The 27751-nt window shown below is 41.0% G+C and overlaps 3 protein-coding genes and 1 long non-coding RNA gene across 5 annotated transcripts; 1 reads left to right on the forward strand and 3 right to left on the reverse strand.

The window, feature by feature from the left end:
• Nucleotides 1–106: 106 nt before the first annotated feature.
• On the reverse strand, nt 107–12590 carry LOC135166385 (uncharacterized). 2 transcript variants are annotated; one of them, XM_064128539.1, is made up of 8 exons: nt 12242–12590; nt 3141–3242; nt 2944–3053; nt 2646–2815; nt 1549–1779; nt 1308–1455; nt 998–1136; nt 107–835 (listed from the first exon to the last, which is right to left on the reverse strand). In XM_064128539.1, the coding sequence occupies exons 1-8, from the start codon at nt 12309–12311 to the stop codon at nt 654–656; spliced, it is 1152 nt and encodes a 383-aa protein (XP_063984609.1). In that variant the 5' UTR covers nt 12312–12590; the 3' UTR covers nt 107–653. The 2 variants fall into 2 exon arrangements, with proteins under 2 accessions (XP_063984609.1, XP_063984610.1); XM_064128540.1 differs by lacking the exon at nt 12242–12590 and adding an exon at nt 4175–4340.
• Nucleotides 12591–13896: 1306 nt separating this feature from the next.
• Conv (convoluted) lies at nt 13897–18914 on the reverse strand. Its single transcript, XM_064128509.1, has 6 exons — nt 18748–18914; nt 17411–17670; nt 16170–17197; nt 15001–16096; nt 14433–14925; nt 13897–14324 (listed from the first exon to the last, which is right to left on the reverse strand). The coding sequence occupies exons 2-6, from the start codon at nt 17667–17669 to the stop codon at nt 13982–13984; spliced, it is 3219 nt and encodes a 1072-aa protein (XP_063984579.1). The 5' UTR covers nt 17670; nt 18748–18914; the 3' UTR covers nt 13897–13981.
• Nucleotides 17944–19583, forward strand: LOC135166403 (uncharacterized). The gene is made up of 4 exons (XR_010299671.1): nt 17944–18522; nt 18888–18958; nt 19154–19227; nt 19292–19583. It is a non-coding gene; the product is annotated as an uncharacterized LOC135166403 (long non-coding RNA).
• Nucleotides 19525–27352, reverse strand: LOC135166368 (uncharacterized). The gene is made up of 2 exons (XM_064128503.1): nt 21534–27352; nt 19525–21460 (listed from the first exon to the last, which is right to left on the reverse strand). The coding sequence occupies exons 1-2, from the start codon at nt 27316–27318 to the stop codon at nt 19902–19904; spliced, it is 7344 nt and encodes a 2447-aa protein (XP_063984573.1). The 5' UTR covers nt 27319–27352; the 3' UTR covers nt 19525–19901.
• Nucleotides 27353–27751: the final 399 nt, after the last annotated feature.

A 27751-nucleotide genomic window follows, 5' to 3' on the forward strand; every position in this document is an offset into this window, starting at 1 on the left:
ACAAAAGTTTGAATTGTCCAATCGATTCTGGGAATTTCGGTCATTTCGATAACGTGCTCCTCTTAAACTGACAGTTTCTAAGGTATTTCAATAAAAATAAACGGAATCACAATTCTTAAAATTGCCTTTATTAAATTTTTCTTATCTAAAAGTCAATATGTATTTAAAAAAAAAATAGTAGTTACGAAAGAAAAAAAATCCAAAATCAATCATTAGAAATTACACTTAAAATTACTGTAATTGCTCAACGACGTCGTACGACTAGTTCCTTGGGCTTCTCCACTTGCAAAAGCCAATTTTCGAGGCATAAAAAATTGAGATTATGAAAAATCTAGCAGTCACAAAGTGGAGAAACAATCGAGTCATTGTATCTCATTAATCCATCATTTCCTAGTGCGACTTCGTTCAGTTAACATTGTATTCTTCTCTAATCTTTATAGCAATGATATAAACGTTATTTTAGTATCACATTAAGTAGTTGAAACATTTGGAACCCCAGCAACATTCAGCAGTTTAAGATAATGAGTCATTCAACAATTGATCAGAGAGTCATGGCGTTGCTATCGAAGAAATTAATACATCGAGTGTTCCACTTAGTTGAATTGAATATTAACTCAATTAAAAATAATTCCACGATTTTTGTAACAATTGTCTTAAAGTATATTCGGCATGTAGAACAGTAGAATCGCGAAACAACTGAGGGAAATTCTACCCGAAGCACTGACTTCACCTTCAGTTACTTTGTAGAATAATTGCTCCTCAATCTCCTCAGCAATTACCGACTGTTCTGCTTGTGCTGATCTCCGTGTGCCCTTCCTCACGAAGTGGGACAATGCTAAATGAACGAGGTATTTTTTAATTAGTTGTGTTTATTAATGAAGTGATAATCCACGTAAATAATTATTTCAACGAAAATTTGTAATCGGACTTCCCTGGTCCAGACCAGACCAGAATTCGAGGAGGGAGAGAGATCATGATTAATTGCATAAAGGCTTACATTTGTTTCTGATTGTATTCTCGTCCCAGTCGACTCTCATGAATGTCGTGGTGGTGTAAACAAACTTTTCTTTCTTGGCATCCGAGACGATGGCTCGTTTCTTCCTTCCAAATCCAGTCTGGCCACTGCTGCACTCCACCTGATTTCCAAAAACGAATCAATTAAAAAATCTCTGAAATTTTATTATTAATATTTTCTTCGTATCCTTAATTCTGCTCGTATTTTCTCCCTCCATTTTTTCTTAATCAGCGATCCTGAAAATCCTCCCCCGTACCCTGTTACTGATTAAATCGATAAATAAATCCCTCACCCCCTCGCATCTGTCCAGACACACATTAACGGTTGCGGTGAACTGTACGTAAGTGCTCTCAGGAAACTTAAAAGCTCTGAATTTAGCAGTCAGAAAGTCCCCGTCAACTGTATTAAAGTTCTCGAAGAGATAAGGATCTACAGAGCACCTGAAGATGAGAAAAAAAACAATTTTGCAATATATTTCACATATTTTGACGCGATGGCATTTCTCAGTGGCGTCTAAATTTTTAATTTCTCACCCGTTAAAAATGATGGTTTCCTCCGCGTACTTGGTGTCAGTGACCTGCATATAAGTCACGAGAAGGCCATAAACATGCGATGAATTATTGTCCAGATAGATTTCCATCTGCAACGGAGTACCAGGGCTGACATTGAGTTCACCAGTGACAAGATTACCATTTTGTCGAACACCGACGTTAAGGAGGGGTATCGGTGCTGTACCGTTTATTTCACCACGAAAATCGATGGTACTGAAAAGGAACGATTGTCGCAATTAATAAATGATTAATAGCGCCGGAAATTAATAATTAAAGCCGCTCCATTCCAAAATTTGTTAAATATTTCCGTGAAAGTCTGTCATTTACTGGACAACTTTTCTTTGATTTTTGGTAACATGACATTTTCAAGAGAACCTTTTGTTGAAAAAAAATGACCATAAATTGTTTGTATATTTATTAACTAAACGAAAATCCATTATTTTTTGTCCCCTTCGCGCAATCTTATAATTATGACGGATAAACTCCCGGTGTGAAGAGTTATGGTAATGATGAATGATTCAATAATATCGGGGATTTTCAATTGACCGGTCTTTCACCACGCGATTGAACGTTTTTAATAAATCACGCGTTTTCAAACGGCTGTTGCGTGTCTCTCGAGCATGACGAGCGCCCGTGAGTTCTGGTTATACCGGAAGTTGTGAGTGAATAAAAAAAATGGAGAAAAATTGACGGAGAAAACCGTCTCGTGAGCCCCTGGATATACCAAGGAGGCAATTATGAAGAATTGACCCATATTTCGAACGTTAAAAGATCAATCGATTGGTTACGATGTTTTTATTATTCACTATTACAGAAATATAACCGTCTGCAAACACCTAAGAATTTTTATAAATAATTCAGATGCATTCTAGACTAAGGGCTGTTCAAATATTTTTTATACATATGAATTCAATGCATTTCACGATGCGGAACGCCCTCTCTCTCTCTCTCTCTTACATTCCACGGATATTTAGATATGATCGTCATGCAGTTAATCGATTATCGATTACAGATTTTTCATTATATTTAAATAGATAGATAAATAGAAATTAATAAATAAATTTGATTTGGGCACTCACTCATCCTCTTTGAATTCAGCTGGCAGAATATTTCTTCTTACAATGGTATGATTTCGAGGAACTTCGGAGTGGAGAATAAACTCTGTTACAATGCACTTTACTGTAAACGTGTGTTTGGTGGAATCGTCTGGCTCCTCCACAATGATCCGATGGTAGTAGACTTTTTGACCCTAGGGACCCCCAAAAACAACTTATTGAATTGTTTTTCTATTATTCGAATGGGAAAAAAATTTTCTCCCCACTTCAAACAAATATAGTTTATTTATTTGTAGAAAAGTTGGAAAAAAATGGTAATTACAGTGACTTTATTGACAACTCGCGTTATCCCACACCGAGACATTGCCTGTTCCGTCAATGACAGTCTGAACGTTGCGACACCATCTCTGAGAACAGGTTTGCAGGCTTCATCTAACCGAAGAAAAACAAATCTTAATAAAAAAAATAAACGGCTGTAGTAAAATCCTTTGAATGGAAAAATGGAAAGTCCCTATATACCAGGATAATTCTTCAACTGCTGAAGATATATTTCGGCCTGAGGGCTGCTCCTAGAGATATCCACCTCCATGGAGTCCTTGGTACACCTGACCCTGCTCTGCACTAAAAAATGAATAAAAAAATCAAATCTCAATAATCCCACAAATTTCCAATTTCCCGGTTATACATCTGCCCAATCATTAATGATATCCACCGGAAACATCTCCTCCAACTCATTAAATTCAACAAAAACCCCTAATTGCCATACTGGTCTTCGCGGGGCTCATCAGCTCTCTCATAAAATCATTTCAACTCGACCTTGAGAGTCATGTACATACACTACGTTAAGTACTGTTGCTTTTTATTTCCCTCTCTCCCTCAGCAAATTCTACTGTGTAATCACAAATGGATGTACTTTCACCAAGAAACCAAGAAGGCCACCACAACCCACAACTATCCATCGTGCCAGCTAAGGTATCTTCCTGATTTTCAATGCATGAGATCCTTTGCGTAAACAAGAACAATAAAAATATGGAAGGAAGAAAGAACAACATACGAGACAAAGGGAGAATGAGATTAGAATCCGACGTAGTCATGTACAATTATGGAACAATTAAGTTGTTAATCCTGGCGATTGCTGGCTGGCTAATATGAATAGTAAATTACTAGGCCCATTTTCCGGTCATTTTCTCCATTGGGAAAGGCTTTATCATTGCGTTTTTTTTCAATTCCTTCGTCAATTTTCTGAGGCATAAACATTGTGGAATAATTTGAAATATAAAAGACTAAATAGCATTTGCATAGTCGATAATTACGGATTGACACACAGAGGATGTGATAAGGGAAGTGATGTCTCGCTTTAGAGGAGAAAATTATCCTCGGAAAACGACGTAATAAAGGACGAGCAAATTCCTGATGTGAATTGATTAATTATTTTGAGACAAAAATATTTCAACTCTTGGTGTGAAAGTGTTGGTACTCGTTACGCAATGCAAGGCATTTAATAACAAACAAAAGGATAAAGGATTTTTTATTCTGATTGATTAAGAACTCACTGACGTTTCCCTTAATTCCGATAGTGAAAGCCATTGGATTTGGAATCGTGGCAATGTACTCGTAGATGAGATACCCGAGTGAATCGGCTCGAAGTAAATAAAGAAAATGGCGAGGGATATAAGGACTCTTTTATGACTTCAGGCTGGGTGTTATTGCTAAGTCTTGTGAGGCTGAGGGAAAAGAGTAATGCACAGGGGGCTCTTCACTTGGCTGCACGTTACACTGGACTGATCCACGGATTTCCGGATGTTATATGCAGTCTGGTTTTAATGAGCTATAAGAAGTTTTTTATTTTCACCGGCGCGAGGGAGGGGGCAGGTGGATAGTGGGTCAAGTGAGATCGTCGTAGTTGACAATTGAATTAGTTTCGCTCGAGTAAATTGAAAAACCCTGGGAAATCTCGGATGAACAAAATAATATGGAAAATTCGAAAAATATGTCGAGAGCTCGTGTGCGCACTCACGAATTTACCGCTAAAATATTTCCTGTTGGATCTCTTATCAAGATGTTTATGATATAATCTCGTAAACGGAGTTATCAAGTCTGCGGTGATATTGACCAGCATCCGTCCCAATCTCCAATGCAAACGAACCTCTGGGTTAATTATTACTTCAGATATAAACGAGTTCGTGTATCAAAGTTAAGAAGCTGGCACTTGTTTTTATTTTTCACTATCAACCACCATGAGACCAATTAGAATTAAACTGACGACAGTTAAACAAGTCACATGGGAGAATTCTTATCATGATGGTCGCGTGCTGCAAATATCTCAAGGTGGCATGTACCCGTGAGTTCTAGGGTCACAGACCCTAGAGTAGAATGCGAGGATTAAAGACTTTGCTGCGATTGTCTCCTCGCTCTTTGCTCACAAAATTGTTCAATGACCAATGGTTCGAATGGGAAATATTTTCATATTATGTTTATTCGACGGAGTTACTGATTATCATCAGATTAAATCCATCCGTCAGTTGAAAAAAACTGTACCTCAATAATTTATGGACTCAACATCACAGATGTTAATACAGCTTACATGATACGGGAGTAGAGGTTACACGGACAACTGTAACAGGATCGAAAGTTCTTAATCAATACAGGACAGGTTGGGCTTCGAGTGATAAAAGAGAAAAGCAGGAAGCCTAACCTTACCCCCTTCATTGGTTAACGGTGAATATATTCCAGTTGGTTACCCAATGCCTTCGACTTTAGAAAACATATAAAACTTGAGAGTAACGTGCCGATTGGCAACCAAAAGGGGTGGGAATGAATCGTGGAGGGAGTGAAGAGGGGGATTACAACATAAGGCTCTGTCACGGTAAATCACTGATCATCGAAGAAATCCCTTTTCACGATTTATTTCCTTGTACTCGTACGTTTTGCTGACCAAAAACTTTCCACCCCTCCCCTCCTCGCCCCTCCCCTCCCATATTTCTACCATTTTACAGGATAAAAAGCTGAATCATTGCTGAGCAAAAAAAAAATGGAACGAGCTGGTTTCTTAATTGTATTTGAAAAATCTTTGTGAACTCGCGTATAACAAAATATGGAAATACGCCTGAATGTGAGGGGCACAACGGGTTTGAAATTCAAAATGAGGAAATGATAAACCACGACTTTGTTGTATTATTGAAAAAGAATGAGCTGGATAAAGGGATTTATCTTGTGATTTGAGCTTATCGTTTCCTGCTGTCTCTTCTCTGGAATTCGGTGCGGAAAACGGCGGAAGGAGAGAGAAGGGAGAATACTAAGGCCATCGTTTATCTGCACAACTCCCTTCGACACTGTAATCTATGGCACGGAAGCGTGCGGCATACACGAGCGAGCCAAAGGGCCTCCGTAACATCAAAAACATTCACGAGAATTTATACTGCAGCATCGGCCCTTCTCAAGGTCTCAAGCATTATTTATTCTTATTCAAGTAATTGAGTAATTAAAATTTTAGCTACCGTTTAATTGACCATAATGTCAGGGAGAATATTTTCTCATTCTCCGTGAAATTACAATTGTGGTTTTATGAGCGAATCATGAGAATTTTTTCAAATTCCTTGTGGTATTGATGGTCAGCATATCCTGGGAATTTTTTTTATGAGTCTACACATATTATTTACGAATATTTTTCCACGAATACTGATTATAACCCCGGGTTTGACCCAGTTGTACAGCAAATCATTGTGCAAAAATTTTTTTTCCTGTCAAATTACCTGATTCTCTGATAAATTCATTACAATTAAGTGCAGAAAAAGCCTTTGCGCAATTGTGGCAAAATATATTGTACTGGTGATTCTTAATATTTTCTCGAGATCAACGAATTCCTTGTGGCGAGGCAATCCAACGGAATGATCAATTTTACGACGGAAATTTCCTTCGCGGGTTTGTAATAATCGCCGGGATAAATTGCTTACCCACTCCGTTAGGGATAATATTTTATTTTTATATTCAAGTCAATGTAAATGGTTTCCACATTTCGAATCAGTTATTATGATACACCGTTCGCTCAAGTATAGTTACAATGTTACACCTGATGAAAACTGATCCTCATGTCCCACGGAAGCCACGTAAACTGTAATAAAGTTCAACAAGCCGGTAATTTGCGTAGTCGGGGAATGTACCTGGAACACGTAGATATTTCGCGATCGTTGATATATTGCTGTGAAATAGTCTCCCCGCAAAATGTTGATTCTGATAAATTTTTTTTTCTCACACTGTTCCATTTTCAAGCGCATTTTTGTTTGCTAGTGAATGAGAAAATTTTTCATTCATTAGTAAACAAAAAAATGACATAATTCGCCATTAAAAAAAATATAGTTCGACTCACATCGCGTGTCGAGAACTTTTCTTTTCCGTATTAATTTTGAAGTTTTCAGATATAGAGATACATTATTTTTATGGTTCCAGTCCTTTGAAACTTCTCAAATATTTTCGTCCGTATGAGCTGGTAAAAATTCTCTTTATATTAGGGGAAAATGAATTATTTAAATTTATGAGTATCTAACGGGATCACCCATACGTCCGGTATTGCCCTCGACATGAGTCATCATTCTTCGTATATTTTTCCGGTGTCAACGATGTTGTCGGTACATTCAGAGACATTGAGCAATGTTAATGCATAATAAGGATCCTTCCGATAATTAATTCCTCGAAACAATGTCCAAGGATGTTGGAAAAATTCTCATCACCTCATCGCCGAGAAATTCTCACTTCGAAATCCTAGTGATAGGCTGTCACCCTAACTACATGTGTACACTGTCTATTTACATTATCATTTGTCTCGATCTGAGCCCCCGAGCTTGTGCCTGCATTAAGTTTTGCGATTAAAGTTTGATAAAAAGATGAGGAGGATAGAAAATTCTGGTGCCATTTATTTACCACATTTATACAACCGGAATCATGTCCTGTATACGTTCAAATGAGTGAAAGTAGTATTGGCAGAGTGTTTTCAACTCTGCCGATCGCACCTGTGGATAACGAGCGGTGACAACTCTCATTACACGTGAAGCCATATAAACTTTTTACACACCCCATATTATCAAGAAGGAAAAAATAGTAACAGAAACATACCCAGCCACTGAGGAAACAATTAAAACGTAGATCAGATACGTGACGTGAGTATTCTCCGGAAAATATATTCCAAGGAGTGACGATGAGAGAGTGAGAAAGAGAGAGAGAAAAAAAAGTGGGGAGAGGACAAGGAGAGGTTTTCATGTGTATTGCACCGGAAGTCACATAGTCAGTCGCTGATTTTTAGGACATTGAGCTTCTTTTCGTAAAAAAACGTACCGTTAGGAAAATATTGGAGATGAGGTGCTGTTTGCTTGCTCAGTTAATAATTCCTTCATTTTTTTATTACACAAGTTTTTTCAAGAACCCCACGAATTCATCGGAATTTTCATGTATCATTATACATATTTGAGGAGCTAACATAAGCCGTAGAATGAGAGAAAAAAAAGCCATTATTTCACACTTGCGGCGCATGCTAGAATAAGCCTCGTATGCGTTGAGAATCTCTTTTTAGCACTCGTAATGAAATATACAAATTTATTCACCGCAAAGGATCAAATAGTGAAGGAATTAAAATTCGAAAAAAATCCAACTCAATCGAGGGTTTTCTGTACCTCATTTTTTATAAAATCAGTACATCTTTGAGGCTGAAGTGCTTAATGGATCCGTAACTCGGGAGATACGCACCTTCAGAAAATTTATAAATTCGCGGTACAACGGGGGAGAGAACGGAGGTGATCCGTTGGACTTGCTCACTCTTGTGTCAGCCATATTTGGTTCCGTCCAATGGCTGAGTACACGCCTCTATGTTTCACAATCTTTTAGCACAGTCATACCCGCGTCCACACGCATTCAACTCACGCGTCAAGCAGCACAGGTCGTCTGCCTTTTTATTTTCTTCCCTTGTTTTTTCTTTTTTTTTTCTTTCATTCTATTCACTGAATAGTCAATAACGAAGCCAGCAGAACAGACAGAGAGCCCAAGCGTGCATTAGAATGATGCTGGGAAAAAAAGTGGGCGAATAAAATGGGGGAGGGAGTATCTGTGAAGTTAAAAATTAAAAATACTTATATTTACGACAATAATCGTAAATGTTGGAACGAATGCCGGTGGAGGGAAAATTTATGCTCAGGCTTTTGTGCACCGCCTGGCTATTATCATTCTTATTCCAATGGTTTTTTTTATTCTTTACTTTATACATGTCGAAGAGTGGAGATACTCTCTTCCGTAAAACATCAACTGCCTCACCCACCACCCCGGGTGGTTTAACTCGCGAATAATCTTTCAGCGGGAATTGAAAAAATTTTACATTTATCTTTGCTATTTTTCATGTTGTTGAGGGGGGAGGGAGGAGGATTAATGATTATTTAATTTGATGTTTTTATCATTAATACGGGAGGTAGACATCTGCTTGATAGGGATGCATCGCTGCAAAGATGATTTGAGAGACAGGGAATTGGAGAATTCTATCATTATTTCTGGGATAAAGTAGTAAAAGAAATTTTGTTGGAAAAGGGCAGTGGGCAGTAAACCCCCTTCTTCCATCACAATATGGGCGAAATCTCTTGATTAAATTCAATCCTCCGACAAAGAGTCGCTCACGGACTTTGTTACTAATTCATTAATTATTGAAATATGTGCAAACTATTTTTTTTCTCATATGGAATTTTTAAATTTGGGTGTCGTAAGGGAGTAAACATATCTTCATGTGTTTTCAAAACTGGTTTTTCGGAAAATATTCATTTTCACACCTCGAGGCGCATTCGAACCTTATTACCCCTACCGCATTAAACCAATTCCCCTTATCAATTGCAGAATCTGCCGACCACATCCGCCGATATACGTCAAAACAAACGGTATAAATTACCCGCATCAATGATCACAATTGCGAGGAGAAATCCCATACGTCCATCAAATTGATCGTGGTCACGAAAATTGTTTGCGCCTGTAATCGAGGTGAATTGCCCCCTCCGGGCGTCTGACTGACACTCGTGCGATGGCGAAACATATATTCCTATTTATGTGTGGTGGATATATTTTTCCCCTCGTGACGACACGCGAGGAGGCCCTCTTCTCTTTTGCCGTAAAAAAAAAATGAAAGAAAAAAAAAGTCAAAACCATAGTAGTTTTTTTTGCAACAGTGGAACTCAGGAGAATTTAATATAAAATTAAAAAATGTACATCTCCGAACATTGGATGGTATCAATTCGATTGTTTTGCGGCGAAAAATCCGCAACTCGTATTGTTCATTTTGCTCTTTTCTCGTGTTTATCTTATTATTTTGCCTTTGTCGAATGTCCGGGACCCGATATCCTAACCGGTTATGTTCTCTGTTAGTTTTTATCCCTCTCTGGCCGCCCTCATAATCGGCGAGACTCGTGCAACTCCGTGCATTCTCGATTTTTCACCATCTCTCTTCTTACGGTGTATCCATAGAAAACACGTTTTTCTTATGGTGCAATGGAATCCTGATGTTTTTGTAAAAAATAAAAATTATATTTCCTCCCCTTATTATTCGTTTTTTATTTATGAAACTACTTAGTCGGTTGAACAATGCAATGACCGAGTAGTTTTGTAGATAAAAATTGATAATTCTGGGGGGAAATATAATTCTAAACGACACATAGGGGTTGTATGTGTCGTTAAGAGAATGATGTTCGCTCTTCGATTTTTTCATGGCATTAAGAAAATGTTAAAGTTGATAGTAATAAAACATTTGAAAAATTAAGCAGCCTTCTATTACCTCTTCTTAACTATTACTTGATAGACGGTTATGTTTCTCACCTCCACGTGGCTACGACACGAGAAATGGGATAAGGTTAAAAGTGAGACGGTTGAAAATACCTCAAGCCCGTTCCAACTACTGTTTAAATCCTCCTTTTGAATTTCCCTTTCATGTTGGAGGAAATATCATGCGGTTTACCACTTACCTATGTATACGCATATAGTCACCATGATAGGTCGGCTGGGGGGAAGGAAAGGGGGATGAGGAGGAGGGGGATCGGGTGTGCATTGGTAATTGAAAACTCGAGTCGTCCTCGACACTCCCCAGTAACGGAGAGAATGAATTAGTAGAGGAGTAATTTTACTCGGGTGAAAAAATAAAACAACATGACATTTTTCTTCATCGCAGAATGATTATGAGGGTAAGGGAGTATGAATCATACTGGACCTCCGGGTGGAATCGTAAATTATTTTTTCGGACATTATTCAGTCGTTTGGAATTAACTCCGTAAGTGTGTGCTGAGGGGTAATTTGTGGGGCTGGTGTTGAACGGTTCTTCTTGGGTTTTATCAATTAATCGCGAAAAATATATCTTTTTTCGAGTTGATTAATTAGTGACATACTCAGTTGACTTCGAGTAGACAGGGTACAGAGAAAAATGTGATGAAATATTTTCTCACGGCATTTGAAATGCGAATAAAAATTTACGTATTGGATTTTCTTGTGAAATAAAACATTAAGAGGTAAAATTAGAGAAGAATCAAAGGGAGCGCTTATCAGATGGCTTTCAAGAGAATTTTTTTCCGGTGATACCATTATTAAAATTTTTTAGATGACATGTTTCTCTGGAGTTCCTTATCAGATCAATTTCAATACTGGTTCCAATTATGGGCCGTGTTTCAGGGGAAGGAGTTGGTTATACCGGAAACCCTTTCGCCGCAAGACTTGTCGAGTTTTTGATGGAAGGAGATGACATTTCTTCATTTCCTGAAAGAACAGTTGGACCTTTCCAATGATCGGGAAAATGGATTCTGGGTTATACTACATGAAAATCGTCATCGATTGATGACGAGGTAGAAGAACATGTTAAATTGTGGTCCCAAAGGGCTCGTAATCATACCACAAGGACCAAAATTATTTCACAATTAAAGTGGCTCAACTTGACCGCCCCTCCTCAACCCTTAAAATCACTCATCTTCATTGCATCCACCCCAGGTATCTCAATTATCCCCATAAGTGCACAGACAAACCCCTTGAATCGATTGTGCCCAGTTAAAATAGTGCGAACGCTACAAATACCTGTGGTGCAAGGCTTATCCGTTTCGTGCAATTTCAACCATGGAAAATTACCCCATCGCTTTCCTGAGGTTCGCTTTTTAAAGTGAAACGAGAATTCCTTCTGTTTATTTCTTGTTTCTCCTCTTCTTGCGATTCAGAATCAGTTCCATTGGGAATAACACTCTTGATAGAGATAATTGGCGACAACAGAGATGCTTTAAACATTAATAAAAAAAAAAAAAAAACAAGAAAACCGCGACATTCGTATCAAGAAGCTATAAAGAGCTGTGAAGTACAATTCAACTAGTGATAACTGTCGGATTAAATCTCAAGGCTAATTGTACAAAGGATATATCAGGGTAATTAAATCCGGCAATTAAACAATTTTTCATAACACATGAAAAATATAAATCTCTACGATTTACTTTCACTTTATGATGGGCTCCATATTCTGTCCAGGAATGGCTATAGGTAATTTAAAACCAGTTTTCGCACGACTTCTTACAGCCTAAATATAACTCTGACACCACTGGAAAATTATTTGAAATATCGGGGGATGAATTTCTTACCATTGGCGAGGGCTTCACTAGCGATGCAGCTCATCAGGAGTATCGAACTCCAGAAGCACTTAACACCCATTATGTAATTACTCGCGAGTTGCTGGAATATCGAGCGAATGTTGCGTCTAGCTGTTTTTGGTCAGTGGTCTCATTTGGAAAGTCCTACGGCTCCCGACTTTTCACTTGAATTTTTTTTCTCCTCAATTCGCGAACCTTGAATAGGGGCTGATAAAGGTATTGTAGAGTTCAGGGGTGGGGATTAGCGAGAGGGGAGGACGCTGAGAGTCACGCGAGTTCAATACACGGCAGTTGCTGCGATGTTTGCTGGTCGAGGTCGCAACAGACACTGACTGAGTGACTCTGTGAATGTTGTGTGTAGCTTGCTAGGTTGGCAAGTGCTGATGTGGGTGGTTGGGTGGCGGGGGGAGATACAATTCTTCGCTTACTTGAGTGTAAAAAATTTTGTAAAAATTAATGACAATCGTTTCGCGAGCAACGGGGGAAGGGGAAATTGGGACTGGACCGCGGGTAAACAATGGAGTTTAAATGATGATGTAGATGAGCGAAGTTAAGGGTAACACCATGGAATTTTGTACCTTGTGCGCATAGTATTTCACGGTCGTTAACAAGACATTTACGAGCTACTAATAATCTGACTCTTCGTCTTGTAAATTTCTCATTCTGTCGCTTTAGATTTTTTTCTTCATCGTATCGTGTCACTTTATGATAGGGACCGAAATAAAAAAGATTCTTAGAGTTTCTGTAATTTAATAAAACAATAAGAAGAAATAGTTTAACCTCGTTATCCATAAAAATTATAGAAACGGACGGGTTTGATTGCATCTTAAGATTGATGGTTTAAACCCGCGTACTCGATACTTGCGTAATTTCTACGTTAAACTTTCTCATAAAATTTTGGTCCCACAATGTTGCCTTTACCGCCGGATTTTCGATACTCTCATACCCGTGGGTAGAGCTGCCTTTTTATGGGCCTGAAAGAATGGTGCTTGTGACTCACGATTCCCCAGCATCGTTGAAACTCATCGGTCACCGCAACTGAAGGCCCTCTTTCAATTTGTCATTGACGTATGAATGGGTGCAAACGTCGAATCGTACTTTCAGCAATATATACCGTTACAGCCGATATAAAGCAATATTTTTTTTTCTCCTCTCGGTTGATGAAATACCCCTAGAATGAGTGAACCGTCAGTATCGAACAATGGATGTTGCTTGAAAAGTGTGCAATTGTGCTTGGCACGTTAGTCCAAATGATACTAATCAGGCAGCCTCATTAAGACCTACTCTTCTTTATTTCACATTGTAATACACCCCAAGACTTATACGTAATTACGCCAGCCAACTAATAATGGAAAGAATCTTGTCTGGTTTACCACACGCGTGAGTTTCTTCCTTGAGAATTTTTTTCTTTCTTTTTTCTATCATCCTAAACCCAGCAACGAGGTAATAACAATATGAAGATCTTGAGGACAGCCCACGAAGTGCCCATATGAGATGTGCATCCTACATTATGTGATTTTCTTTAGCAAAATTTATTGTAATGAAGATGAAGTAACAAGAAGAAACGCAATATCGCGAATTCGTCTCCATGAAAATACCTTTCACCCTGGAAAATTGTGGAATTTATTATAAATAAACAACTATGATGCATTGAGCGTTTCTTTATTCAACAAATTACAATATAAATTATTTACAATTCGAATGATTCATAACAATAATAATATTTTGTATTTACATCACAGCAACTAGAATAATTGTAACCAGTGTGCAGACTATGCTTGAACGTGTTGTCGATGTCGTTGACAATATAACTGGCTGTTTATTTAATACCTGACACTGGGAATTTCTGAAGTGTTTGACATTGCCGATCGAGTCTCTTGCTAATATACATAATTCGTACATCGCCTGTATTTCCGGTATATCTCGTATCGTGTAGGATCTCTCTTTGTAGACAATGTCTTCCTCAATTATCGGTTTACTTCCTCCTGCTTCGCGTACGACTAGGTAGAAATCACCGATGTCGCCGCGTGATGTGACGTACCAGGTTATTTTCCAGGACTTGTCGTCTTCATCGCTAAAAAAATTTTATATTTGCATTTTTTGGTCTCTACTGTAAAATTTGTCTTTACTAGGACATTATTTTAAAAGGACATGATCACTCATTTCTACTTTTGATACTCACTATTCAATTTGTCGAAATTTAACATCGGGTGTTATCTCCAAGTCGGGATTTTCTGCTATCTCACTCTCCTCACAAGTCATCAATTCTTCATTTACATTTGGAAGAGCTTTTCCGGCAATGTAATCGGGACTTGCACAAATAACATTTCTCCAGTCACTCGTGACTTCTGTTAACGTAGTGATCCATCGTTTCAATGGTCTCGCGTAGCAGTCGCATTTCAAGGGGTTACCCTCGTATTGCAGCTGTGTATCATTGCTGATAAGCTTCATGAAATTCAAATCAAAAGCCGAGAATTCGTTGTTCCGAATGTCTAAGAGTTTGAGCATTGGCATTGAGGTGATTTCTTTCATAGGAAGATGGGTGAAATGATTCTCACTCAGGTGCAATTTAGTGAGATTGTGGGGTGCTACGAAGACATCTCTGCCGGAAATATCGTTGAGATCGTTGTGAGACAAATCGAGTGTGTGGACTGATGTCATATTTCCAATTACATCTGAAAATTTGCCAGTTCTATAAGGACATTGGAAATTTGTTGAAATTCAATGAATTACTTGCATTTGCTACTTACGCCTTCGAATTTCATTGATATTATTGTGACTGAGATTCATGTAGAGAACTTTTTTAGTGCCAATGGTAATATCGTATGTCAGCACGGGCATCGAGTTGTATGACAAGTCAACTTCCTTGAGTCTGTAAGGTATGTAAGGATCGTTGGGAAATGTTTTTCTGGTGATGAATGAAAATTTGTTGTGACTGAGATTGATTCTCTCGAGAGATAAACAATCCTCCAATAATCCGTGTGTCTTGTTATCCAACTTCTCTATATGGTTGTGTGACAGGTCTAGGGTTCTCAAAGACACGAGACCCTGAAATGCACCGTTGGGAATATGTCCAATGTCATTGTTAGTCAAATTAAGCGTCAGTAACTGAAGGAGACCCTCAAACGCCCGTGGGTTAAGATTTTTAATGTTATTGTTGGCCAAGTTGAGCTCGAAGACGATTGGTAGAAGACCAAATGCTGATTTACCGAGACTCGTTAAATGATTATCCTGCATGTAGAGGTATTGAAGACTTGTTAAAGTACTCAGAGCTGCCCATGGGGGTACGGTAATATTGTTTCCTTGGAGATTTAGTGTTCGAAGAGTTAATAGAGGCTGAAAGCTTCCATGTTGTAGGCTATCGCCCAAGCGATTTCTCGAGAGATCGAGGTACAACAATGCATTCATGGAGGGCCAGACGTCAATTGTCGGAATTTCTTCTAAATCATTCGCCGACAAGTCGAGGTAACCCAGGGGAATTGGTAATTGAAATATTTTTGTTAGCTTGTTATTCCTTACGGAGAGTGTCTGACAGCTTGACAGACGAGCTAAACTTCCTTTCGCTATGTCCGTCAATTTATTGTCACTCATGTCAAGGTGTAATAGGGTGGTTAAAGGGCCGAATGTCGATGGTCTGATCTTCTCCAACGAATTGTGGGACAGATTCAAAAAGCGCAGGCTAAAGAGGGTCTGAAATATTCCGTTATGAATTTCCGATAAATTGTTGTGTGACAGATCAATTGTGTGCAATTCGTAGAGTTTCGGAAATGTTTGTCTGGGAACTGACTGAATATTATTGTGACTGACATTCAGTACTTTTAGACCAGTCATGTTGTGTAAAGGTACCTGAAAAGTTCAATCGGAAAGAGTATGATAAACCGGTTTTCAAATGTCATATACTGGTTTATATTTGAATTACCTGATTGAGGGCCGTTAATAAGTTGTAACTCAGCTGCAATTCAGTCGCATATGTTGAACTATCAAAAGCGTATTTCGAGATGTTGTCAAGTTTGTTGTAACTCAGATCGAGAACTGTAATATTGGCACAATTTTCAAAGGCACCAGCCTCGATTTTCATTATCTCGTTGTGCGATAGATTCACTTTTGCTAAGAACAGATCCTTAAAAGCTAATTTCTCCACAACTATCACTGCATTTTCCGACACATCCAGAAGCTCCGCGTACTGAAGCTGATTAAACATTTGGTAGTCGATCTTCTTTATCTGATTTCTGGCTAGATCGATTGTACCAATCCTCGTGACAGAGCCAAATGTTCCTCTGCCAACATCGTTAATGAGGTTGTCACTCAGAAATAACCTTCGCAGGAATCTCATTCCTCTGAACGTGTTGGAATCGAGTTTTCTAATTTTGTTGTGACTTAAATTTAGAACTTTTAAAACAGAATTCCGGGCAAAAGTTCCTCGCTTCAATTCCCCAATCGCATTGCGGGATATATTGCACCACCCCATTTTCGTCAAATCGGCGAGATGAGACGGGTCAAGTTTGCTGATTAGATTATCAGACAGATCCAGGAACTCAGTGTCTCTCAGGCCCTTAAACTGATTTCGTTTCAATTCGTCAATCTTATTCCCATGAAGATCGAGCGACTTTAACTTCTTCAATGGCGTCAATGCATCTGTTGGCAATGATGCCAGAGTTCCATAGCTCATTTCCAACCTCTCGAGCTTGGCAGCTGCCAAGCTCCCGGCAAAACCATTACTGGGAAAAGCGGTGAGTTTGTGCCCGGAGATAATCAACTCTGAGAGATTCCCCAAAATTTGGAAAGCCTCTTTTGGAAATTTTTCCAGCCGACTTCGAATAATATGAAGCCCTTGGAGTGTTCTGTTGACACCTAGAAAGCTGTGCTCCTCAATGGACTTGAGAGGAGTATCGATAATTCTCAAAACGCGAATGTTCAGGGGGTAGAGTGCCGGACCATACCATCTTGCTGAAATGTCAGAATGATTCTTATCAACACCTTGATGGACTGAATTACCATCTGCTAATAGTTGCAAAGGTCCATTAAGATCTTGTAAAGCACACGATGGCGGAATAGGCCCTCGTGAAACCCTAAATATTACGACCGGAGATCGAGGTACCTCGATGATGCCCTATAAGAGTCCCATCAAAGCCCTTTCTCACCTCCTCTATTTTTCCCTACCTATATCACACTTGTGTATCGTCAGCTCCTCGATCGGCGCTGGTTCGTTCCCCAAATTAACGAATGCCAGACTTAAACTCGCCAAATTGGTATTCTCACATCTTACGTACAATCCTCGATCAGTTCCTTGTTCACAAGTGCATGGATAAATGTAAACGGGGTCCTTGGGGCAGAGATACCGAGGTCCGGGTGGTACATAGCTGCCAAGCGTTGGCAGAACAAGGGCCAACAGCAAAACGTGGAAACAAGGCATCATCATCCTGGTGAAAAAATACAACCTGACGTCATATGTTATTTCAATTTAATTCTGTTAACTTTTCATATTTCGTAGACGTTGCCTTTTACGTTACTGTCCTCTACCTACACATTATGATTCACCCGAGGGAATTAATAGTAAAGCGAAAAAAACTAAGAAATTTCTCGAGGCCACCACCCCTTTCGCCCTTTTTTATTGTCTTTTACGTTTTTTTTTTCATATGAAAACAGTCACAATTTGCGCAATGCTGTGTTCGGAGTGACTGTAGGAACGGATACATAGATACCAACGTGACTCTGTGTATCCGTTATGCTCCGGTGAATAAATATGTGCAGTGGTTTATACGTCAGCTATGGAGCTTGACATGGAAAAAAGATAATAAAATGGAAGTTAGTTAATCTGATTTCGCGCGTGAAATTGGTATGATATTTCGGGCATTAGCAATTATAAAAAAAAGAAAATATATAGATATTTTTGTGATCTAGTTTCCTGCAATCATTACGAGCCCGATATAATTGCCGGGGAATGAGAGCGCTATTACCGTCACGACAGATTTACACATGAGACACTTTTGTTTCCGCGAGTTTTTCAGGCAGTTTTCCCCGCTGCTTTTACCCTATTGTTTCTTTTATGGGCATTCGTCGCGGAGTTTTGGGTCATCCGCACGACCTTGCGAGCCTCATACGCCGATAATTTTGAAAATTTGGGGTCTAAAGACCAGTAGATGCAGCAAATATTGATATTTAAATTTTTGAAATGTTCTTTGTCGGTTATTTTTCCCTCGGAGAGTGAACACAGTCGCTATCCACGCATTGAAATCACTGCTCGCCTCGGATGTTGACGTGAAGTCTCCGCGGTATGTTGCAGCTGAATGACAGAGATTTGACCAGTCATTTAAAAAATTCCATAAATACTAATTGATATAGTACATTATGTTGGAAAATACACCGCAAGATGAGCTTGTTAATCACACGAGTGAAAAAATCAACACAACATGTGTGTCGTTCAGAATTGGGCCTTACGACGTGCGTAATCTGTCGTTTACTCCATCAAATGCACAAGTGATATAAAAAATTATTACCTAATTAATATGTTCGATGTTTATCACATAGGAATGACTTCCCTGTGTCTATAGCAATAAACTTAACAACAATTCTTCACATAATTACGGATTAATTAACGAATAAATCACGATTGAATCATCGTCTTCGATGATTCCAGAGTCAACTTGATCCAGTAACTGAGCGCACCAGAAGTTGAAAGCCAGAAGGCTGAAGAGAAAGGCAGTTTTGGTGAGTACGAGTGAGAAGGCCCATTGGCTAAACCTCGCGTCACTCCGCCTTTCTTTTTTTTCCTCCGTCATTAAATTTCGAATATTAGTATTGATTATTACTTGAGAGAAATGTGGGTATTACGTTGAGAGCATTAATTTGTCACAAGATGTCTGGGGTTAAATTACAAAGAGCTGGTTTTTTTTTTACATTTAGTGTCTTACTCCGGTGAAAGTGATTTCAAGGCACTTATCAGCAAGGAGACCATTATCCCCGGCGCGATCCAACATGTATGTATGATGGGACTGATATTACTTGGCGAACAGCTGTTGGTATGGACATTCCCTTTTCTAGCCTCAACAAGTACGGTCACTGTCTGCTGATGAAGAAACATGAAATCCCTTCTTCGGAGAGGTCATGCAACCTGAGTTCAATACTCTCTCACATCTGCGGCAATTCTTGAATAATTTTATTTCTCCAGTGCATTGCATACCGTGAAACAGAGGTAAAACATAAATATGTAATGTGCAAAAAGATGAAATTTTATTTTGACGCATTGGGCATAAATTAAGAAAACACCAGCGAGATACAACTGATTCGTTTTATTGTAATGATTAAATGCGATAAAAATATATAAATGCTGAGATTTAACGGTGGTACAGATCAAGATGCGATAAGAATCGCTAGAAATAGTACGTTTATTTTGTCGGCTGATTTTGCATCTTCCCTTGTTAATTTACAAGAGAACAACCGCCTTGTCTTGTTTTTCTAGCTCTCTTGTAACATGACTGATGAACCTATGAATCTACGATATGTACGTTCCTGGAATTATATAAAGTGTAATGTAACCCATCACCAAAGTCCCGTGTATAAAATAAGGCCCTCGCGAATATGCGAAATTCAATCCCCACTTGTGTTATCATTAATAACTAAATGAATTGAGAGTATTAAAAGCTAAATTGATTTATGAACGGGCCCAATTAATGCCTGGCCCCTGAACATCGGTGTCGTAGACGTATTTGATCTTGGGATGATTTGATTGGCCGAATATTGCTTGACGAATGAGACTAAACATCGCCGTTCCCATGGCCATGTTACTCAACATCGTGGCCATTGATGCAGCCGCCCTTGCGTGGGCTAGTGCCATTTGTAGGACAAATGTTACAGCAAAACCGATACCAGGAATCATTTGGAACATGTTGTTTTTGTTCATCTGACGTGAAAGATTAGTCAGGGTGTCACTGGTTTTTTGACTAATGATTTCATCATCCAGCTTTGGAAGATTAATTATGAGACCTGATTTCTGATTCTCCTCATTTTTGAAGCCATCAGCGTCAATGATGTCCTGCTCCTCACGAATTTCATTGAACAGGTTGGACTTCTTTTCTTGAACGTCGAGGGGAATGACTCTGGGTCGCTGCGATGGAGTCTGGTGTTTATTGTGGCCGGGATTATGGTCAGACAGTATCACGTTGTTCTCCTCGAGCAGTTGAAGCTTCTTAATGAGCCTAGCTTTCAGCTGCGGACCAAAGAGTACTTCAAAAGCTCGATATGCATCCTCAGGTGTAAACCTTCGGTTTACAACGTGGGGATCTTCGGCGGTTGCGTTTATCTTAAGCTTTTCGAGGAACATGTTGACGACATTCTCATCGTTTTTTAACCTTCCACTAATGTCGGCTGGCCGGTATATCAAGTCTCTTCCCTTGCGCTTCTCCTTAGTCACCTTGTGGTTCCCTTTGTCAGTATTGAGAACATCTTCCATTATGTCGCTGATTATAGTCAGAATGCTGGGTAAATTTTTATGATCTTTGACTTTAGCTCGTCCTTCTCTGGTGTTGGCGAATTTAATCTTAATTTTACCATCGCCGTAGCCCTCGAACTTGATGAAACCCAAAGTGCTTTGAAATTTTTCTTCTCTCAGGGACTTGTACCAGTTGAATAGCGTATCCTCCATTATCTTCTTTCGGTCATACAGCTCCTTCTCGAGGTCTTCAGTGGAAATTCCATACAACTGATTGGTGCCCTGGGCCGAGCGTCCAAATGGCAACTGAATACCTAGTAATGATGGCACTGTAGAGGTGATGACGGGCCACATAAATATTCCCATGCACCTGATGAAGCTCAGGCCCGTTATGCACCGAATCACCTGACCCATGACACCTCTGCTACTCTGGAGATTTAGTTTTTCCACCATTGTGAGGATGGCTAGCTGCTGGGGTGTCAGGGAATCTTTAATGGTTGAGTTGAGTGATTGCACGAAGGATTGGTTCAGTGGTCTTGATGGTTCTGCCGCATTGAATTTTGTAGCATTGACGAGTAACTCCAGCAGCTCTGATTCAGTGATGTTTAGTGGTGCTTCGTTGGTTTTCTCTATTGGCTCGCTTTCAAGTAGATTAATAACTTCCCTTCGTTTCCTTTCCAGTGGTTGACGGTTGGGCTCAGGAAAAACTACACGATCTTGTGAGATATCTACGAAGATATCGGTTGGCTGGCCCGGGAAGGCTGGAACCACTGGGGGTGGCCCTGGAATGTGAATAAAATATAATGTAGCAAGTATGAAGTAATAAAGCGTGTTGGTATGCTAATGGGTGTTCACCTACTGACGCAGTGTAGCTGGGAAGAAGCACACCGTGCGGTGACTTTGGTGGATGTTGAAACTGGGGGCTGAATTGTCCCAGGCTCTGGCCGAATTGTGATAAGTTGGAAGTGTCAGGCAGGTGCTCCTGGAAAGTTGTCAGGCCGGGGGGTTCCGAGTGTTCAGGTAGAAAATTACTTATATCTGGAAACTCAGGAACATTTGAAATGAACTGGCGAAGGGTAGGCCATGCAACGGCCTGTGAACATATGGGAAAACCACTTTTTCGAATACAACTCATCATCTTGACGATAAACATTGGACGAGCTTCTTCTGGAATCAGACCCTCAGCCATTCTCACAATCTTCACTTGTTTACCGGTTATTAATGCTGATGTCAAGGGGTCTTCCGTGTTGAGATAAGAAATCCCTGATTGCGAGTTGAGTCTCAGTCCTGAGACAGCAGCCAGCATACCTTCCAGCTTGCTCTCCAGGGTCTCCGGTAAATGATGCAGCTGGTTGTGCTCGGGATGATTTATGCCAGGAAATTCAGCCAATGATGCTGCCGTGTCGAGAACTGGCGGAAGGAATGTTGGTTGTTGAGGCTTGTCTTCTGATAGACTGGGCCCATTTCCAAAGTTAGGAAAGCTGGGGAGTCGCGGGTAGAATTGGCCAACTGTCGGCCAGGCAATATCTCGTGTGCAATCAAGGAAACTGTTGTCTCTAACACACTCGCTCAGCTGCATGATGAAAATTTCACGGAGTGACTCGGGTAGGAGATTTTCCGCTACATCGAGAATGTCTCTTTGTGGCTTTGTGAAGACTGATACGTAGGATGGAGATTTAGCAATCGATGAAGGTGGGCCATTTATGTGATTGAGAGAAGGCGGTTGAATGGTCTTTAGCATTTTCAGTATAATTTCCTCTGGGTGGTCACTGAAAATGGGAACAAATCTTGTGTCTGTTATTGTCACAACAGTATCTCCATGATGGCCAGTCTTCACATCGGTCTCTGATATGCGTCGATAATCTTCGGAAGGAGCTGAGTTGTCGTGGGAGGAGCTCTCTTGGAAATTTGGAAAACTTGGGATGCTCGGATAGTGCTTAGCCAGGGCCGGCCAAATGTTGTTTCGCGAGCAATTTTGAAAAGTATTGTCTATTAGACATACTAATATTTGGTTGAAGAATTCCTGACGACTTGATTCAGGTATCAAGTATTCAGTGGTCCTCAAAATTTGCTCCTGTTCGTCATTTAATGATGAGTTGAGGGTGGAATAGAAGGTGATAAATGCTGGTATTCTGCTGCGGTAATCCGGAGGATTGGATTGCTCCACAGAATCGGCCATAGCTAAGAGAATTTTAAGAACAACACTGTCCGGGTGATCTGTGTAGATTGGAACGAATTTGGGATCGGTGATCGAAATAATCGGTTGCTCATCGGCTTTCGCGGAGATTTCTGATCGCAGTGGTGATCTACCAAGTATTTGAATGGGTTGTCTAAATAGCTGAGACAATTGTTGTTGACTTATGAATGGAGAATATGACACAGGCTCGAGGGAGTAGTGTTTCCCTGGGATGAAGTCTAATTCCGGTGAATGTTTGTCTAACGCTTGAGGTTTATCATCGGGAAATGCCGGTATATTTGGTATATAGTATTTTAGAAAAGGCCAGATGACATTTTTCGTGCAATCCAAAAAATTCGATCCGCCTTGGAGACATCCTACGGTCTGCGAAGCAAAATCAGGTCTCATGGAGGAGGGAATTATACTTTTGGCGAGGGATAGAATGATTATTTGACCGTCATTGAGTTGGGATAATACTGCTCTTGGGCCACCGACGGGAATAGACGTGAGCGCACTCTCGGGAATTGTATATCGAAGGTTGTACAAAATATCAATAATCTTTGCCTCTAGAACTTTTTGTGGAAGACTCTCAGGAGTGTCTTTGGTTAGTAATTCTTCAGAATCGTCAACTTGTTCATTTGCGAGTAATTTATAAGGCTTTGGTTTGTAACCGCCATTACCGCCACCACCAGATCCTGAAGAAAGGCCGCCTTCCGTTGACATTTGAGGCAACCCACCACCCGTATCCCCTTCTGGACGGGACGATCCAGTATTTCCTCCACTCCAGCTGATCGTACCGCCACCAGGAATTGTACTGCTACCCGATTCTCCTAATCCACTGACCAAAGGCCCACTAGAGCTCCCAGAACTCTGTGGAGAATCTGACGATCCCCCAGGTGATCCACTATTTCCACCTCCTTGTTCAATAAGTCCTGGTAAATTCGGAACATTCGCCGGAACTCCACTGCCATCAGGACGATACGAACCACCATTTACTCCTCCCCAATTGATAATACCCCCGCTAGGAATTGAGCCACTGCCTGATTGCCCAGATCCACTACTGGAGGATCCACTAGAACTGCTGCTGCCTGACATACCTGATCCTTGTCCTGATCCCCATGGGATACTACCAATAGAAGGTATTAAACTGCCAGTCTCACCAGATTGTCCACCACCAGATCCCGTGCTTGAAGATCCACTAGAGCTGCTGCCACCTGATGATCCTGATCCTTGTCCCATTGCCCAGGGATTACCCCCCGTAGACGGCCCTGAGTTGCTTCCTCCTGCTCCTCCAGATTGTCCAGATCCACTACTAGAGGATCCACTTGAGCTACCGCTGGCAGACGACCCTGTTCCTTGACCTCCAGCCCATGGAATATTTCCGAGAGAAGGTATTAAAGGGCCACCTCCTACAGATGGCCCATATCCTCCACTTGAAGCTCCACTTGGACCTGAACCTTGTCCTACAACCCATGGAGTATTTCCGACAGATGAACCGGAATTGCTACCTGTACTCGGTCCAGACCCACCACCTGATGAGCCGCCTACGCTACCACCAGACTGCCCATACCCACCACTAGAAGATCCACTTGGACTACCACTACCAGGCAATCCAGTTCCTTGTCCTCCACTCCCGTGAATATTTCCGGTGGGAGAAATCACAGAGCTACCTCCTCCAGGCTGCCCATACCCACCTCCACTTGGATTGCCACTGCCAGATGATCCTAATCCTTGTCCTCCTTGTCCTTGTCCTTGTCCTTGCCCTTGTCCTTGTCCTTGTCCTTGTCCTTGTCCTCCTTGTCCTGGCCATGGCGTATTTCCGCCAGAAGGAATTGAAGTACCACTCCCTCCAGATTGGCTCCCAGCTCCACCATTTATAGATCCACTTGGAAAACCGCTGGTAGATGGGCCCGATCCTTGTGCCCCAGTCCATGGAATATTTCCGATCGAAGAACTTGAACCGCCTCCACTCTGTCCCGAACCAGCTAAGTTGCCACCGCCAGGAGTAGGTGAACCTACCCCACTAACTCCACTGCTACCTCCAGTCCCACCCCAGGTGATAGTTCCGGGGGGCTTAATGCCTGGTATACCAGCCCATGTAATAGTACCCCCAGATGGATTTGGTATGGTGCCACCTAATCCGCCAACTCCTGGAAATTGTCCTCCTCCATTAGGTCCTCCTACAGAAGTTGGAAAGCCCGGGATATAGCCTCCTCCACCTGATGATCCAACAGTACCTGGAAAACCTGGTATATAACCTCCTCCACCTGATCCTGCTCCATTACCTGGATATACTGGTAGGTAACCTCCTCCACCTGATCCTCCTGTCCCTGGAAATAGGGGAGTTTGACCTCCTCCACCAGATCCCCCTATTCCTGGAAAGGATGGATAGCCTGTGCCACCAAAAGAGCCTCCTCCTGAAGAGCCATCTCCTGAACCGGATCCCTGACCACTACTGCCAGCCCACGGCCATCCACCAAAGAGTGCTGTCAAATTTTTCTTATTATTCGAGTCTCCACTGAAAAGGCTACCAAAATTCGGAAGTTTGTTAAAAAAATTTCCAAAAGCACTCTCTAGATCTGTAAAAGCCGGTAAATGAGGCTGAAACTTTCTAAGCGCTGGCCAGGTTGAATACTTAGTACAGAAGAGATAATTATATTCTTGAATGCACTTTGTTGTCTTGTCGACGAATTCGGCGCGATGGGAAAGGGGTACCAATTGCTGGGCCATTTGAATCGAAGCGAGTTGTTCAGGAGTCATGGAATTACTGTCAGGAAGTGCGTATATTGCCGCTGTTCCTTGATGCCGAGATTGCTCATCGACAGTGTTTCTCAGAAGTTGAAAAATAATCGTCTCAGGCCTCGGTGTTCTGTGGACAAAGCCATCGGCTTCGATGACCTCCGGTAGCTGTCCATTGTTATCAGATAAATCCGGAAAAGGTACGATTGGATACCCTGGGTAAAGACTAATTGTCGATGGATACCAGGTCTGATAGTCCGGGAATTCCGGTAGCGCCGAATAATATTGCTTTACCATGGGCCATGTGAAGTACTTGACGCAGCTGAAATACTCGAACCTTCGGACACACGAGTGCATCTTACCGGAGTACTCTTGTCGCACAGGTTCCGGTAAAAACTTTTCTGCCATCTTCAGGATGTCCAGCTGTCCAGGAGTCAGTAATTTTCCGAAATTCTCGGGATCAATCTGAGTGGGAATATTCTCATCGTGTGGTCCTGCAGCTAAAGCATCCTTGAGAATATTTGTGACTATAGTTTCGGGCATGAGTAGCCGTTGCTGATGAGCTCCATGGATAATCTTGGATTGCTTTGTCTGTTCATTTGGCAGAAAATCATTGAGGGATACTTCGATAGGTAACGTTGGAAAGCTCTGCATAATGCGTTCAGGTACATTTTCAGCGATGATCGGCCAGATGAAAATCCTCATACAATTGAGAATATTGAGCCCCTTGACGCATTCCATCATATTTTCAGTGAAGCTTTGACGTTGTTTCTCGGCAACTAGACCCTCAGCGCATCTGATTATCTCCAGTTGTTTGTCATCCAGCCCCGAAGTATTTGCACTTTTGATATACGACTCAACAGACCCTGATGATTTTTTCGAGGAGATGGTCTTTAACGCCTCCAATAACTGAATGTCCGTGAATGTCGGAATGTCCGGGAGTACCTCAACCACTTGTTCCTGCAGATGTTGATAAAATGTACGATTCTTCAATTGACCCTGAAGCTCCATTGCCTGCTGTATCCATTTATGGACAATTGACTCATTCCCCTCTTCCTTCACCTCCTTCATCTTCTTCTTCTTCATGTCACTGCTCCGCTCACTCCGGGCCTCCCCCTCTCCCTCCTCATCATCATTTTTCTCCTCATCTCCCACAACCTCTAATGATTTTCGAACAGCGTTTTCGCCGGCAAAATTCGGTTCATACGAGCTGACATGATCGATCTGCACAGGTATCAATTCTTGTACCTGATGGACTTGAACCACTCCATTAGGTGTTTCCATCTCTTTCTTCGGAGTGTCACTTAGATTGACAATCATCTCCTCATCATGCTTGGAGATGCTGTCATCAATATCACCTACATCTAGTTTTCGTTTGACCGAACGACTGTGATATTCCCCAGCAGTATCATCAACCGTCACTTTCGATTCCTTATCAATTCCCACATGTTCCTTAGCACTGACCTTACTATCATCACTTGATGAGCTGTGGCCCTGCTCCTGCTGCTGCTGTTGCTGCTGCTCCTCTTCCTTCTCTGATTCTTCGATGACAGCGTCAAATCTCCTGATTCCCTCTCCGCTTCCTTCAACCTTCTCTTTCACCTCCAATACTTTCTTATCAATTACTCCCCCATCGTCGCCGATACTTCGTGACGCCACAAAATTAAGGTAAACTGCCAGTAATACAATTGGGATGAGAACACGAAGAGAGTTTAATGCTCTCATGGTCGCGGTCGCCAAGCGAATGTCTCGGTCAGTCGACGAAAGATGCCGAGCAACCCTCGTCTATGGTCATAACCGTGAGGTACCTCGGTGAATAACCCATGCACACATACACATGCACATAATGAAACACGTTCATCGTTGTAGAAGGGCAAGCCATTGGCATTTCCATTTTTGCTGCACATCTGGATCTTCAGGGTTGTCGAGAGGCAGGTTCATGGCCTAGCCTCAATCATTTACGGAGGGGACAAAGATCCAACCGGCCCCATATAATACCACTCTTTTTTCTTTATCGATCGCCAATATATTTATCAGTAAATAAGGTAAGGTAAAGGTATGTGTGATCCTCACTGCTTCTGAGCTTTTTTTTCAATCTATCCAATCAATTAGGAAAGTAAGAGAAGCTATCAACGGCATAGGACATCAACTGTTTGGA

Source organism: Diachasmimorpha longicaudata, chromosome 10 (assembly GCF_034640455.1).
Source record: "Diachasmimorpha longicaudata isolate KC_UGA_2023 chromosome 10, iyDiaLong2, whole genome shotgun sequence".
In the NCBI taxonomy this organism is placed as follows: Eukaryota; Metazoa; Arthropoda; class Insecta; order Hymenoptera; family Braconidae; genus Diachasmimorpha; species Diachasmimorpha longicaudata.